The following is a 15115-nucleotide window of genomic DNA, read 5'->3' on the forward strand; positions in this document are numbered from 1 at the left end:
AGAAGTTTCATCTAAATGAACATTCAAAGGATATTTTTTTAATACCATTTTTATTATATCTATGATTATAATACGTTGGCAGCACATGTGCCAATAGCGAACCGCGTTTTGTTTGACAGGTAATTTTTGTTTTAATTTGTTACCTGTCATGAAATGTGGTTCAAAATGCATTTTTATTAATTCCTAGAGAAACCAAGGTTTAAATTGTAGAACACATAATGCGTGTCCTTCTTTCCACGTAATTCAATACTGTGACATAATTTGCCGAGTACCAAATTACAAAAAAATGTTTTGATTTTATAGGTTAAAAATCTTCAAATGTCAGAAATTGTATTGGTTAGTTGACACAAAACTATTCCAAAATGACGAGTCGCCTCTTTGTCGGTAATTTACCAGAAGGTACTTCTGACAAAGATCTACGCGATGAGTTTGGGTTTTACGGAAATGTCATTAATATTGATGTCAAAGAGAAGAAAGACCAAAATTCAAAAGCTTTTGCTTTTATTACTCTGGAGGCTGATATTCAAAGTGTCAACAAATGTAAGTAGTATTTTTTGAATTTGTAAAGCATTTTGGTTTGTTCGTGCTTCAGCACAAACCAAACAATGCCATACACAGATAAACTCTCAATGGTAAAGATACAGTACTCCATATTGTCTAAAAAAACGACCCTTAGTTCACATTTATTAAATATAGATGTCACAATAAACGTATACCACACCAGTTTATGTAATGTAAAACAATAAAAAATATTTATTAATAGTAAACATGATTCAATTCGACAAAAAACAAATAAAACAATGGTTGTCACCGGAATTTATCCGTTAACATCTTCTAATTGAGATCCAAAACCTAACACAACCCACTTGTTGTGTTTGGATAATAGACCAAGATTGTTTTTGGAAAAATTTACCTACTGCCATCAGCCATTTTTGCATTCCTATGCTTTTGTCATCGTTTTTAATTTCCGAGAAATACAATTGTCTCATATTTTTTAATTGTCTTACATTGTATAAATTGGTGTAGTCTATGTTTATTGCGGCTTATATATGGTGCACAACCTTAAACACGGTTACATAATACATCACTATGGAATGGGAGGCAGGAGCACTGCCATCCAGTAGCAAAATTAATTGATTACACTTATTTAAATATGTCTGAGCAGATTGGATAAAAGTGGTGTGTTTACTCCCTGTTCCTTCTTGACGGCTGCAGAGACTGGCACTCTCATCAACTACTCCAACTGTGTGCTTATTACACATGCCTTGCTTACTAAATATTGTCATCAGTAATAATCATTGTTTAAGGTGTCCAAGAATTCTCACACGAAAAATGGAGAGGAAATTTATTGAATGTATCCGTCGCGAGGGAGAGCTTCATGGAGAAGCTGAAAAGAGAACGAGCTGACGAAGAAGCCAAGAAAAGAAATCAGGTTTGTACTCAGCTTTATCTTGTGATATTTGTATTGGAATTTTTTTATAAAGAATTGATGTTTTTTAAGTACTTAAATATAAAATACTAATACATATATTTTCGCTGCGTAATATGTAATCGTGTTTTCATTCATTTTTTTTAACCTGTTTTTTTAATTGAAAATTTATCTTTGACTTTAAATAAAAATTATATTTCTTTTTAATGTTTTTAGATACTTCGGTATTAATTAATTAAAACACTTTAAAATGTAAATTATCATTAAATTACAGTGTCAAATTGCAAGCTTCATATTTTTCCGCTATGTGACTTAAGTGGAGCATTCACCTTGACAAGTGATTCAATTCAATTTCTTGTTTTTAATACTAAGTACTATATTATATTCTAAAGAGGTTGAAGAGTAGTCTCTTACCTACATATTTCTAGGTGAATAGAGCCTTTATATTTATAATATTATGAAAGTGGACACAATATGTACTATGATTAATAAGACAAATTTATAAATTAGCTGTACCTAATTGTCATTTAACTTTACAAATTTATTTGTAAGTACCAAGCTTCACACTTCTGCTCTAAAATTCATTAAAAAGTGCCGCACTGAGATAGAGAAGCTTTGCGTTATTAGTGCTACAAGCTGTAATTGTGTTTTACAAAACGAGCCATATGTAAAATTGAAAATAACAATATGTAACTAAAGCAAGGGTGTCAACGACAAGCCGCCATTTGCTTTTTATTTACAATTGGTATTCAGTTCTGCGAACACAGTGAATATTAACTTATTTGACCATAAACAAAAATCTTACGCTTTACCTATCAAGTGGTGTACCTAATACAAAGAGATTCCCCTTAATAGGTTATCTCGTCATTAGTCAAAACACTTTATATTATTCATTATTTTGTCTCATATTGTTGTGTATCATTCCAGGCTGCAGTAATTCCTCAAACACCAATATCTCATACGCCAATTAATATTCCACCAAAGGCTACCAACAATGGTTACGATGCTACATCTTACAATATAAAACCAAAAATCATTGAAAGCAAAAAACATATATTTGATGAAGCACCACCCTCGATGTCATCAGATCACCATGAAAAATTCGATTCTCACCAAAAATCAACGGAAAATCTAAATATTGAAAGCAGTAATCATTATGATTTGGACCCGTCTATTAAAATCATAAACAACAAAGGGAAAACCGACAGGAAAAGGGTAATATTGATAAGCTATATTAAGTAGGTACATTAAATTTATGATACAGTAGAATTCCGATTTTAAGTTCCCGGATCGATTGCGATCGTCTCATTCATTTAAATAACTAACTGGTATTGACATTACATCGATAAACATGATCCGTGCGACTATATCTATGATATCTTAAGGGTAATAACAAGTATTCGCTTCATCGACTTCCCAATGTTGGTACACATCATATTGCATATATAAAAGAATTTTAATATTCAATCATTTCTTTCAGCTTGTTATTGAGTCTGTGAGCACAAATATTGCTCCTAAAACATCACCAGCTAAACCGGAGCGTCCACTTACCGCAGCCGATGAGAAACGATTGAAGTCCATTCAAAATATGAGAACGGCGTACAATGAGAAGAAACTACTAATCAAATCTGCATTATCTCATGTGGTAGGTATAATATATTTAATTAAATACTGTAACAAAGTGTTTTCAGAATTATGTACGTTCAATAATTAGAATGGTACATTCTTAAATCTTGTGAATTATTCGTTGAATAAAAGAAATAGTTAATTTATCTATTTTAATAAATATTGTAATTTTTATCTTATATTTTTAGGACAAAAAATCATCAAATAAAATAGTGTTTGACGATGAAGGTGATGTCATTCAAACAAATAATGACGAAATTGCTGCGAAGTCATCAAAAGGAAAGCGTAAACCAGGAGACGATGATTCGTTTCAGAAGAAAGCAAATAATAAAAAAAGAATGAAAACCACATTATTCGATGATGCTTCAGATGATGATGAAAAGATAAATTTCGAAATCAAGGACCAATTTGAAGGCGAGTCCGGTCAAAAGGTAAGGAAATACATTATGATCATAAGACCATATTATGACCATACTAATATTTGGAATTTTCAAATTATGTGATACTATACCTACATAATGGTTTTATAGTTTTTTTTTTTTTGTTATCTCCTTGGTGTATTCATAAAATGGCAAAACTAAAAAATAAAATGAAAAGTGAACATGGTTAGGTTAACAACCTGTTTTATCTAGTCGACTATTAAGAAACCAATGATATCACTGTTCAATGTTAGCGCATGGCATTATCAGACGGCTAGACATTTTTAAGTGAGAAAAAATATGCCAAGTTCTCTTTTTGCACGGGAGATACGTTTCAGAGGCAACCGTGCAACAACAAAAAAACCATCTAAAAAAGATGATTTGCACAAACAAAAATGGTAGATGGGTTCCATTACTTGCTTGAACTCAAATACATTACATTGTTTACATTGAATTATGTACCTACCTAATAGTATATATAACTTTAGATTTTAGATGTTTTCCTTTGAAACAGCAGTAGGCATGCCACTGTACATCGAACCACAACTGTCATTTGCGTAACTAAATATTCGTCAAGACGGATTAAAGTTGTGTGCTATTTGATAATATCTTTATATTTTTTAGTTACTTGAGTTACAAGCCCGTTATAAATCGGACAAAAGATTCATCCTGGACACTCGCTTCATAGATGAAGAAGAAAAAAGAGCAATAAATGAGGAAGATGCAATTGAAGGTGCTGGTAATGATGAGAAAAATAGACAATATGAAATAATGCAAGATATCTTGGGCACAACTATAAACAGATCATACCAAAATTCTGGTTCAAATGATGCCAACAATAAAAAAATGTGTGTATTATTTATTTTTTTATGATTTTACCTAGGCTTTGACTGCGACTCGCTGTCATATCACTTCTTCTCAATTGGAAGAGGATGCGCCGAGGAGGCCCTCACTCCAATTCTGTTAAAGAACTTTGCAATTCTGCCAAGCTCTTCCGTCCTACCCACCGCCAGGGCACCTTGCAATTCGTCGACATTCTCAAAGATATACGCAATTCGCAGCTGTACTCTGTATCGTTCATATTTAGGGCATTGTCCTCCAAAACATCACATTCATCGCAGAACTGCGAATCGCTTCTTCCCATGAGGACATCAATTCTTTTACCCATTGTGTATCCTGTTCTTAGCCTCAGTATCAGCTTAAGCTCATTTCTCTTCAGTGTGTATTATTTTCTTTCTCTCTCTCTCGAAAAACTGCTCAGCACGTCAGACAGTCAAAAAATAATATTTGGGAAATTTTGGCACGTTACTTAATGAACTTAATTCTTACTATTTTTAATTAATAAGTTATCATCAAATCGGAGGCATCTATCGACGCTAAATATAATATATCATCACTGTTCTGGCAGAAGACACTAATTCGAAAAAATGACATATTGAGTTAGTACCAAAATGTTCCTTATTTCAAACTTTACCGTCTGGAAACCTTCTTAATAAATAAACAGTCTTTATTTTAAAGTCATCCTTTTTACGATTACTTAATAAACTCACATGATAGAACATTTCAAACATTTTAACAACTTCAACGTCAAATTACTCAAAACTAGTATTCTCCAGTTAGTGTGTTCTGCCAGAACAGAGACGATATAGTCAACTGTGTTGGCTGTATAGTAAATCTACGTTGGAAAGGTAAACGAAGATAATACCCCGTTTACACGTGCATGGATCCACTGCCGACAGTACGTATTATCGCGGCCATAACAATAAAATGCATGTGTAAACAAATATTATCATGCAAGTTGCAAGATTGCATGCATAAATCAAAAAAGTTCGGAAGCTTCTGAATTTTTACGCGACAGTTGGGATTGTTCGATATCTGCGCCTGCGCAGTAAAACGATACTGGCGAACCTGCTGGTAGAAAAACTAATTACTCCGCGCAGACTCATTTTGAGGTTAACCGTTTTCACAACCTATCAGTACTATAAAATGACAACATCGCGTCTCGCTTACTCTTGAAGGATGAGATCGGCGAGACAGTCAGCACTTTTATGTGTAAACAGTTAATATCGCGATTGTTTAAAATACACACTATTAATGTAAGTAAATCCATGCACATGTACAGGTGCTATAAGTCTAAAATCAATACTGTTCAGTCAAATAAAGATTGATTGTTGAACTTCCTGTGTAAAATTTACCATCTTGGCTGGTAGTTCCTGGAATTGACTGTTCCGGTGAATTTAAAATTGTGTTAAAATTTGATTGAAATGATTACATTTTTGACAGATGCTTCTAAAAATACATATGTAGTGAAGTTTGTACAAATAAATCTGCAATACGAATTCCATCTAATTTAAACAGTAGGTCACGAATCCTTTTTTTCAGCCTCACTAATATATTTGAGCGTCTAGCAGAGAAGGTTTACTAAAAACTATAACTCATTTAATTTCATATATGATTTCTTGTTTCCTAGGCCTCCAATCAAAACAATGTTACGGTACGATCCATCCCGGCCGGAGCATAGCAAATTCATGAATAAAATCCCTGAAAAAGCTGAAAATTCGTCCAAGAAATCCAAAAAGGAAAAGGCAAGGGCGGCATTGGCAGAAAGTGAAAAATTTGAGGTCATACCGGCACCAGAAGTTTCTCAAGAGCGATACTATAAGGTTAATGAATCGTTAAAACAATCAATGGAGGAAAAAAAACCTTTCAGCCTGTTGAGCCTCTTTGGAAGTAGAGAGCCAAATGGTAATTAAGAAAAATTGTGTTGTACAATATATTTGTACACCCAGAGCTGCTTTTGACCTGGGGGTATGCTCACGAGTTAAAACCAATATTTGTCTGCTTACACGTCATTTTATGCATACATACACTGGATAAATATTGTTATAATATGACTACCCTCATTCCCAATTAGTCCGCTTAATCAAAGTTGTACTATTCTCACTATTACAGTTATTTCCCAAGTTCACGATAATTGAATTAAACCAATATGTATATACATACGGTATAATACTATTTAACTGCGTCATAAAAACAGCACATTTTCACCAGGACAGTGTTCTACTATCCCTTTGCAAATTCATCATAATCTTTAACCGGTTCTATGCGTTCAACGTGTTATCTTGCTCTATGAGGCCGTGATCGACAGGCCACACATACAAATTTCGTGAGTTATCTCGTCCGACCTTAAACTCAAATTACTAGCCACTGTTGATTGATTTGCATAATCTAAAAAATTTAACACACTGATATATCGAGGGTATACTGACAGAAAGCATTAAGTCATTAAAACAAGTTCTGAGATAATCGCAACAAGGACTTTAATTTTTTTTTCAAACCGTTCTCCCACGTAGATTTTTTTATGATTTAAAAACATTTTTTCTACATTATAAAGACTAACCTTTATGGCAAACACAATATACGACATGTTACAAGTCCTGTATTTTGTATACACAGAACGCATTAGGTCATTATCATGCTTTCTATCAGAATAAAAAAATAACAATATGATTTAATAATGTTTCTATTTTTCACCATTATATCCTATGCCTTTGTGCGTTTTACCAGGACGTAGAGCGTAAAATTGTATACATTTTGGCATTTAAAACAGAAAAACAGCAAAAACTGAGATAATGCGTTCTGTCAGTATATCCTCGATATGTTTGAATAATTATGAAGTACTAAGCCACAAAATATCAGTATTACAGCGATTGTAGAATGAGCTTTGCTCTACATTCAATGTGTGTCATTAAAAATCTGTGGCCTGTGAGATACTGCCATAGTAATATTGTGAGGCATATAAAAGGTTAAGGCGATACATCAGTGAAACGGCAAATAATTTTCAACTATAGGCGCGATGAAACTTTGGACTCGCTCACTACTCGCTGGCATTCTGAGGGAGAATGTCGAGCTGGGCACACGTCAATTTGTTTCGTGATGGCGACGGGCGTATTAATTCTTTAATCGTGTAAAGATGACTAAAAACGTTACTCATTTACTTTAAAAAGAAAACATGTCAATGAATATATTATTATTGTTACTAATAGAACAATAAACAGAACATAAAATGGATGTATGTTGGATTTATATGACAAATTATATTTCGTTTGGCATGCGTCATTTGCATCCGCGACCCGCAATCCGCGCATCGCCTAGCCACAATCTTTTTAGACCGTGCCTCCCAAGCAAGCTCCCTGCACTGCCTTAACCTCAGATATGCTGTACCTCTTTCAAATTACCAAGCAATACATGGTCCGTGAGTCATTGTGCCATTCTTTATATTAACCTTGCAAATTGTATGAGCTTCAGTAGTATGTGTTCAATCGGGGCTTATTTATATCAATGAAATATATAATTCATTTTGACTTTTTTTTTAGAAAATGGAAGTGCCGAAATTGAGTATGCCCCAGAGAAAATACAAAAGTCCAATAAGAAAGTGAAAAACCCGTACGATTCTAAGGAAAAGACCCCATTTGCATATGACTCTTCGGATTCTGAAGATGAATCTGGTAAAGTAGAATCAAAGCAAAACTCTTTGCCTAATGGGGAATTGGAAGTGAAAGCTGTCTTGGTCACTGAAAATTTTTTCTTTTCTGATCAGGATTCCAGGTTTAAAGGTGAGGAGAGAGGTGACCTTTGTACACTTTCACTGTACTTTTTATTATACTATTATAGTTACTGTCAATCTCATGATGAAAACACCAGATATGTACATATTTTATTTTCTTGACAATCAAACATTGATATACTACTAGATGAAGAGTTCCCATACAAGTGTCATTTTAAAAATGTACCACAAAAGAAGATATTACGAATATCGTCTTATAATATTTCCTTGTAGGTATAATGCGTTAAGACCGTTAACATGGATTCCCGAATTTCACCCGTATTGCCCTGGTTGTAAAACTAAATTTGCGTTCTTGGAATAGTGACCCTAAGGGTGTCCTGCAACCCAAAGCTTGCAAGCTACCAAAAATTCATGTCTGAGCGGACAGAGCAAGTCGTCATGCGCTGACTATTAGTTAGAGTAAGATGCAAGCTATATCGGGCTTACTCATAATTATTGCCAGGTCGTTTTCGAGACAAATATTAAGTGAGCTTATATCGAGTTAAGTCCGCTGATATTAAAACAGTAAGTTTTAACACTGGCCGAGTCGCTGAAAATCGGGCGTCATTTTAAGAAGCATATGCTTCATCCAGTAGTATATCAATGCAATCAAATGAATGTAAAAATGCAACAGAGGAACGTATTGTTTTTATGAAGAGCGAACAACTCTGCAATGCAAAAAAGAAATATTCCGCACCAACAGGAAATAGTCCAATCACGTTTCAATAATTTATCTCTGACTGGATGAATGAAAAAATAGTATCTTAGATAGTACAATATTACATATTACAATATTTATGTAGTTGGTAATAAAAACATATTATGATTATCTAAATTCTAATGAATTTATTTTGTACTTTTACAACAAACAAATTAGGAATAGTTAAAGTGTTAGTAAAAAATCCTAATTAATAAAAACCTATCTTATTAATAATACACTCAATAAGCGTATTATAATAAATCGTCAAAGCTTAGTAAGAGATCGTTAGTACTTATAAACAATAAAAATACTACTCTCAAGAGGTGCGAATTGTCAATTCTAGGAACAATGGTAATGTATTGGACATTAATGGAATTAAGTAATAAGTCTAATGAGTAGAAGTCTTTAAAAGTCATTAGTTAAACAACCAATACTCAATAATACTCCTACATGGTACCTACATCGAGTGTATTATTAATAAGATAGGGGTTTTTACTAATTAGGGTTTTTAACTAACACTTTAACTATTCGTAATTTGTTTATTGTAATAGTTTCTTTTTATTGTTGACCCTTGACTTGATAGGTAAGTAATGGAGTTTTTACCTACTTTATTGTATTGATTTATTATATAAGCTAGAGTTACGAGTATTCATTGTCAGTGTATGTTTGCCTTTGGTGAGTGTACACAGCGCCTGAAGATGCCGAAAGGCGAAACCCGGTCGCAAAAAACGACTCAAATGGAATAGTACAAAACTTAAATCCATTAGAATTTAAATTCAAATTCCATCAAGTACCTTCGGTCTATAGTATTAATACATATGATTATCGCTTTTATTTCATCAATATTTCCATTTGACATAGCTTTAAAATACCTCTGAATATTTTTTCAATACATTTTTTGCAACACAAAAAGTGCAGAGCTTACTTTTGGGAGTCACCAAATCAGTGAAATTGTAGTCTAAATGCTCAACTCATCGAAAATTTATATTACACCATTTACTTTAAGTATATCTATTAAGACAGATATAAAAGCTGAAAAATTTGAGATTTTTATGCATAATATAATATGAGGTGTCTAATTACAAAAAGCAAGTCCACAATTCAATATTTTCGGGAAACAACGTTTTTATGTTTCTAGCTTCAATTATTTGTTTTAACGTGAGATTTTTTTTTTCGTTGTATTCTATGTCGAAATTAGAACCAAATGGCAATTCGTTTTGGCCGATAAACTCTTAAATGTAATAAATATAGGCAAAATAAAATTGGACCTAGCGCTACTTGTACTTCACTTTTTAATTTATCCCGCATAAGGCACATATTTCCGTGGCACGGTCATAAGTTTACCAGATGCCACAGCATGGGAGACGCCCTTTTCAATATTGAACGTTCCCTTATTGGTTGACTTAAACACGCGCGAAATCAACCAAGCTTTAAATAATATGAAAAACGGACTTGGCACTTTTTGTAATAAATCGAGACTTAAATTTCTTTTTTTCGTAGGGTTATTCGCGTTTTGGAATTTATAGATCAATACATGTTGTGTGAAATTATACAAAGAATACATGTTATGTTATGATATTATAAAGTGATGTTTTATGTTTGTTTTCAGATGGCCTTGACTTCTTTTCAAATATTAAACCTCGCTCTGATAAAATCCGAGAAGAGATTAAATTCGTCGTCAAGAAGAGAATACAAAATAATCTTCGCAATGATAGATCGCATTTCAAGAAAGTTCCAAGAAAGTTTTCCAATACCAATAAATTTAAAAAACGTTAAAACAAGTTTTACAAATAATAAAGTTGATTAAATGTCTTACCCCTGAGTTTCATTATATTCTGTATAAGGAGCATACATAGAACATTAAATTACCTTCAATCTAAATAATACCAATGTACATGTATGAATGTAAATATTAGTGAAGTCACATGTCAGTATTATGACCAATTTTTAAAATATTTATCCCTTATAATAATTTGAAATTGTCAAGAAGTGTGTAATTTGTATCCGAACTGCACAGTATAAATTGAATAATTATAAAAGAATAGTTAATATAAACCATAAATAATTTCTTTACTAGAGACTGACAAGTTTAACGTAAGGCTCCGCTGCATAGTTGCCGCGGAGCCTCATGTTAAACTTGTCGGTCTCTACTGTTGTGTTTTTATTAGAATTGAATATCGGACAAAATATTCCCAATAAATATTTATATATTAAGTAATCGAGTGGCCACACACAGTGACGTCCTGTGGGGGTAGGCAGATTAAGCGTCGCTTGGGGGCGGCAAATCGAGGAGAATCATTAGGTAAAAATAGAAATATGCAACCTAAACTTAGTAATAACGGAAACATCTTTCCATTAAAAAAAATCAGCTCTCTGGTTAGAAACAAAATGTATTAATTAACATAAAAGGTTTCATAGGACTGTATTTTTTTTGTCGGGTTCGCAATGTCTAGTTTATTTTGCCTTTGCCCTTCAACGTCCTTGCTGACTAGAAATGACACGTGCATGTTTGCGAATAATTACAGTCTGATGCGCACGGAAGTTGCATTGCCCGTCGAAACTAAAGATGCACCCTCCTGGAGGTCAATTCTCGACTGAAGCATTATGAAGCACAAGTGACCAGTTGCGCAAACTTTACACAACTTGCTTCAACTGTAGCATATTAAAAGTCAACCGCTGGGTGTCACTAGGACAGGCTTTGGTAGTACACATGCTTTCACGGTAGGGGCGCTCGCAACTCTCCGTTTGACATAATAAACGTCAGATTTCGTATTGTACGTAATATTGGAGAAAGCTGTTGATCTATTATTTTACATTTACCACTTATTACCACATATTACCGCTAAAATTATTATTTCGTGTTTCAATGATGTATTTATTGTGATTTTGTAATACAGAAACACACATGTTTGTTTGCAAAATACAACGGAAATTCCGTGTTGTAATCTTGTTGTAATATTGTTATATTGGAGACGTAACTAGCGTGTTTAAAGATTAATTGGTTAAGTACTTCAACAATGAATGATTTAATCATGCAACGTTAACGGTAAGTACTGATTAAATATGAAGTCATTACCAAAATGGATAAAAATGTTATTTAATTTCCATGACATTGACAATAGTTCCGTCTTGACATGTTTACTTTCTATCTTACTCTAACGCATGGACATGAGGTATAAGCATGTTGAATGCTTTCTCACTCGCACTTATATGCCGTTTATCCGTTTCACTCGAAGCTCTGTACACACAATATCTCCTGTAAAACTAAAAATTTTACGAGCTTCAGTTGAAGCGGTTCGGTGACGTGTTTTGCACTGCTTCATTCAGGAATTGCCGTCCTGTTATAGAGCATCCAACCGACATTAAAATTACAATGTCGGTTTCGTGATGTCTAGTTTACTTCCGCTATCCTTGAATGTCACATCCTTGATGACCAGCAATGACACATGCATACTTGCGAATTTTATTTGAATAATAGTTAGGTACATACTTACTAGAGGTGAGTTGGAAATACTGTCACCAGTTTGTGTACTTAAGTTTCGGATGAAACTATCCATACTAAGTATTTGTGGCCCAATAAACTTGTTTCAAGAAACTTGAAACGTATTAGATGTTCGAATTTGAACGTATTCGATGATGTCATCGCAGTGACTCGCGTAATGCTGGTTGACTTTCAACGCTATTGATATTAAATGCGCGCGAGCGAGATATCATGATACACGTATGTCTAGCCGTGATATTATACTCAACTGTCATTGTTCTCCCTTTCTCCTCTGTTGTAAAGTTGGTATAGTGAAGGACAGAAATGGTCACTCGTTTTATAGTATACTATTTGAGTTCGCCTTAGTTTTAGTTTTAAGTTTCAGTTGAGTATGAGACTTTATCGAGTTCCGTAGTTCGACGCATGGTATGTGATCTCGCCGTCCGCTAGATAGTTCGTAGTCTTGCTACGTATGAAATCATCACACCTCGGCGTCGCGACTCGCGTATGTATAGTATGCGACAGGTTTTAGTTTTAGTTTCAGTTGAGTAAGACATTTACATCGAGTTGACGTCAGTCGCAAGCCGGAATAGCGGAGTTCTGATAACGCTAACTGACTACGCGTTTATCTGGTTTTGTCACGTCGAGTTTCTCGATTTTTTAGTGTTATACGAGGGTGGGTCAATAAGTCCTTAGAAAAGCCGACAGGTGGCGCGACTAGTACTGTAAGCGGTTTGTTTTCATGCAGCGGCACTACCGATTCAGTATGCTGCGAAGTTTCAATCAGATTGGTCGGGTTGTTGTGTGTTTCTCGTACATTTAAAAAAAAAATTTGCTTGTGGAAAATGGAAAAATGGAAAATGGAGAAAATTGAGTTTAGAGCTGTTATTAAACATTTTAATATAAAAGGGTTAACAGCAAAGGAAATAAAAAATGAGTTGGATTTAGTTCACGGCATATCTGCTCCTTCACTTGCAACTATTTATAACTGGTTAAATGAATTTAAACGTGGTCGTACATCAACAAAGGATGAACCACGCTCAGGACGTCCTGTAGAGGTGACTACACCAGAAATGATCAATAAAATCCACGATATGGTGTTAAGTGACCGAAGATTAAAGTTGAGTGAGATAATTGAGGTTACAGGGATCTCAAAAGGTAGCGTCATTTCTATTTTACATGACAAATTGGGCATGAAAAATATTTCTGCAAGATGGGTGCCGCGTTTGCTCACAGTCGACAATAAACGCAATAGGGTGGTGGCCTCTAAAGCCCTGTTGTCGCTCATGCAACGCAATCCGGATGAATTTTTTCGTCGCTTTGTGACTGTAGATGAAACATGGATACACCACTATACTCCCGAGACGAAAGAACAGTCAAAGCAGTGGATTGCGAAGGCAAACCATGTCCAAAGAAGGCGAAAACCGTAAAATCAGCTGGTAAGGTTATGGCTACTGTATTTTGGGATGCACGTGAAATTATTTTCGTTGACTATTTGGAAAAAGGAAAAACAATAACAGGGGATTATTATGCATCTTTACTGGACCAGCTAAAAAACAAAATTGAAGAAAAACGGCCTCATTTAAACAGGAAAAAAATCCTCTTTCATCAGGACAATGCCCGTGTTCACACATGTTTACGATCAATGGCTAAAATTGAAGAATTGAAGTTCGAATTGGTCGACCACCCACCGTATTCGCCAGATTTAGCCCCCAGTGACTTTTTCCTTTTCCCAAACTTAAAAAAATGGCTAAGTGGACAACGTTTTTTTTTCAAATGAAGAAGTCATCGATCGGACAAATGCTTATTTTGAGGACCTTCCGAAAACTTATTTTTCTGACGGTTTAAAAAAAATTGAGAAACGTCTAACCAAGTGTATTGAGCTCCAAGGAGATTATGTTGAGAAATAAAAAAAAAATACAAAAATAAAAACTGTTTTAATGCTTTTTTCTAAGGAATTATTGACCCACCCTCGTAATTGGAACATATAAACATAAACTGAATTCAAATTGTATGCGTGATTGTATAAATGGATAACAATTATATTATACTTAATAAACAATTTGTGTAAAAATAGCTACTAAAAGGTTAAATTTCGTGTGGAATCTAATCTAACAGCGGCCATGCTGGACATGTGCGCCTAGTATGCTAAAACATTACTCAAATATTATCGACTGTGCTACCCGCATGGTCTAGAGAGCTACAATATTTATGCCGAATTCCACTGAAAAAAAATGTTCTTTTGACTTACACTACCACCAACTATTCGGTGTAGTCGTTCTTTTCACCAAATGTTTAACATCGATTTTTGGTTTTTTAATATTGAGGTTCCAAAATATTAATTGAAAATGGACAAAAAAAGTATTAGTACATTTTAACTTATACACAAACCTACTCAACACAACAGCCTAATTTCTCGTTTATCGGTCTTTTGTCTATTGCACTCGGTGTACCTACACCATGGCCCCCACATCCTAGAACGGGCCCTAAGGCTAGGATATTTGACGGTCCCCCTACCTACCGCTAAGATTGAAGGCAGTGTGAAATACTACATTAACGTTTTTCAAATTGTGTTTTAGTTCAAATTAAGGGTACCTACTTATACAGTGAATTATTAGCGATTTTTAATAAATCTACTTTAATAATGGAGCTGTCGTAATAGTGGAACATAATAATCAGAAAATATATTGCACAATTATATAATTTAAAATGTTCATGGGCATGAAGTATAATAGAGTCGTGATGAACCCAGGCCCCCAGGCTAGAGCTCTGTCAGCCCTCCCCAACCATGACCTACACCACTCCGGAATTCGGGTGGACATCGAGATTTTTGACAGTTCCATTAAGTTTCGAA

General features: G+C 34.2%; 1 protein-coding gene across 2 annotated transcripts; it reads left to right on the forward strand.

Annotated features, from left to right (window-relative positions):
- The first annotated feature begins 91 nt into the window (after positions 1-91).
- Positions 92-10595, forward strand: LOC147074488 (putative RNA-binding protein CG14230). 2 transcript variants are annotated; one of them, XM_085943565.1, is made up of 10 exons: positions 92-197; positions 304-540; positions 1308-1432; positions 2357-2644; positions 2910-3074; positions 3244-3486; positions 4099-4322; positions 5945-6219; positions 7851-8090; positions 10390-10595. In XM_085943565.1, the coding sequence occupies exons 2-10, from the start codon at positions 363-365 to the stop codon at positions 10554-10556; spliced, it is 1905 nt and encodes a 634-aa protein (XP_085799691.1). In that variant the 5' UTR covers positions 92-197; positions 304-362; the 3' UTR covers positions 10557-10595. The 2 variants fall into 2 exon arrangements, with proteins under 2 accessions (XP_085799691.1, XP_085799690.1); XM_085943564.1 differs by having other exon boundaries at positions 92-119.
- The last annotated feature ends 4520 nt before the right edge of the window (positions 10596-15115 follow it).

This window comes from Rhyacophila brunnea, unplaced genomic scaffold, assembly GCF_057557595.1.
Source record: "Rhyacophila brunnea isolate RB1 unplaced genomic scaffold, BYU_Rbru_1.0 scaffold_16, whole genome shotgun sequence".
Classification (NCBI taxonomy): Eukaryota; Metazoa; Arthropoda; class Insecta; order Trichoptera; family Rhyacophilidae; genus Rhyacophila; species Rhyacophila brunnea.

Coding starts and splice junctions, on each gene's coding strand:
- LOC147074488 (XM_085943565.1), top strand. CDS start 363: ATGACGAGTCGCCTCTTTGTCGGTAATTTACCAGAAGGTACTTCTGAC. Junction 2,645..2,909: donor GGAAAACCGACAGGAAAAGG/GTAATATTGATA, acceptor CATTTCTTTCAG/CTTGTTATTGAGTCTGTGAG. Junction 8,091..10,389: donor TCAGGATTCCAGGTTTAAAG/GTGAGGAGAGAG, acceptor GTTTGTTTTCAG/ATGGCCTTGACTTCTTTTCA.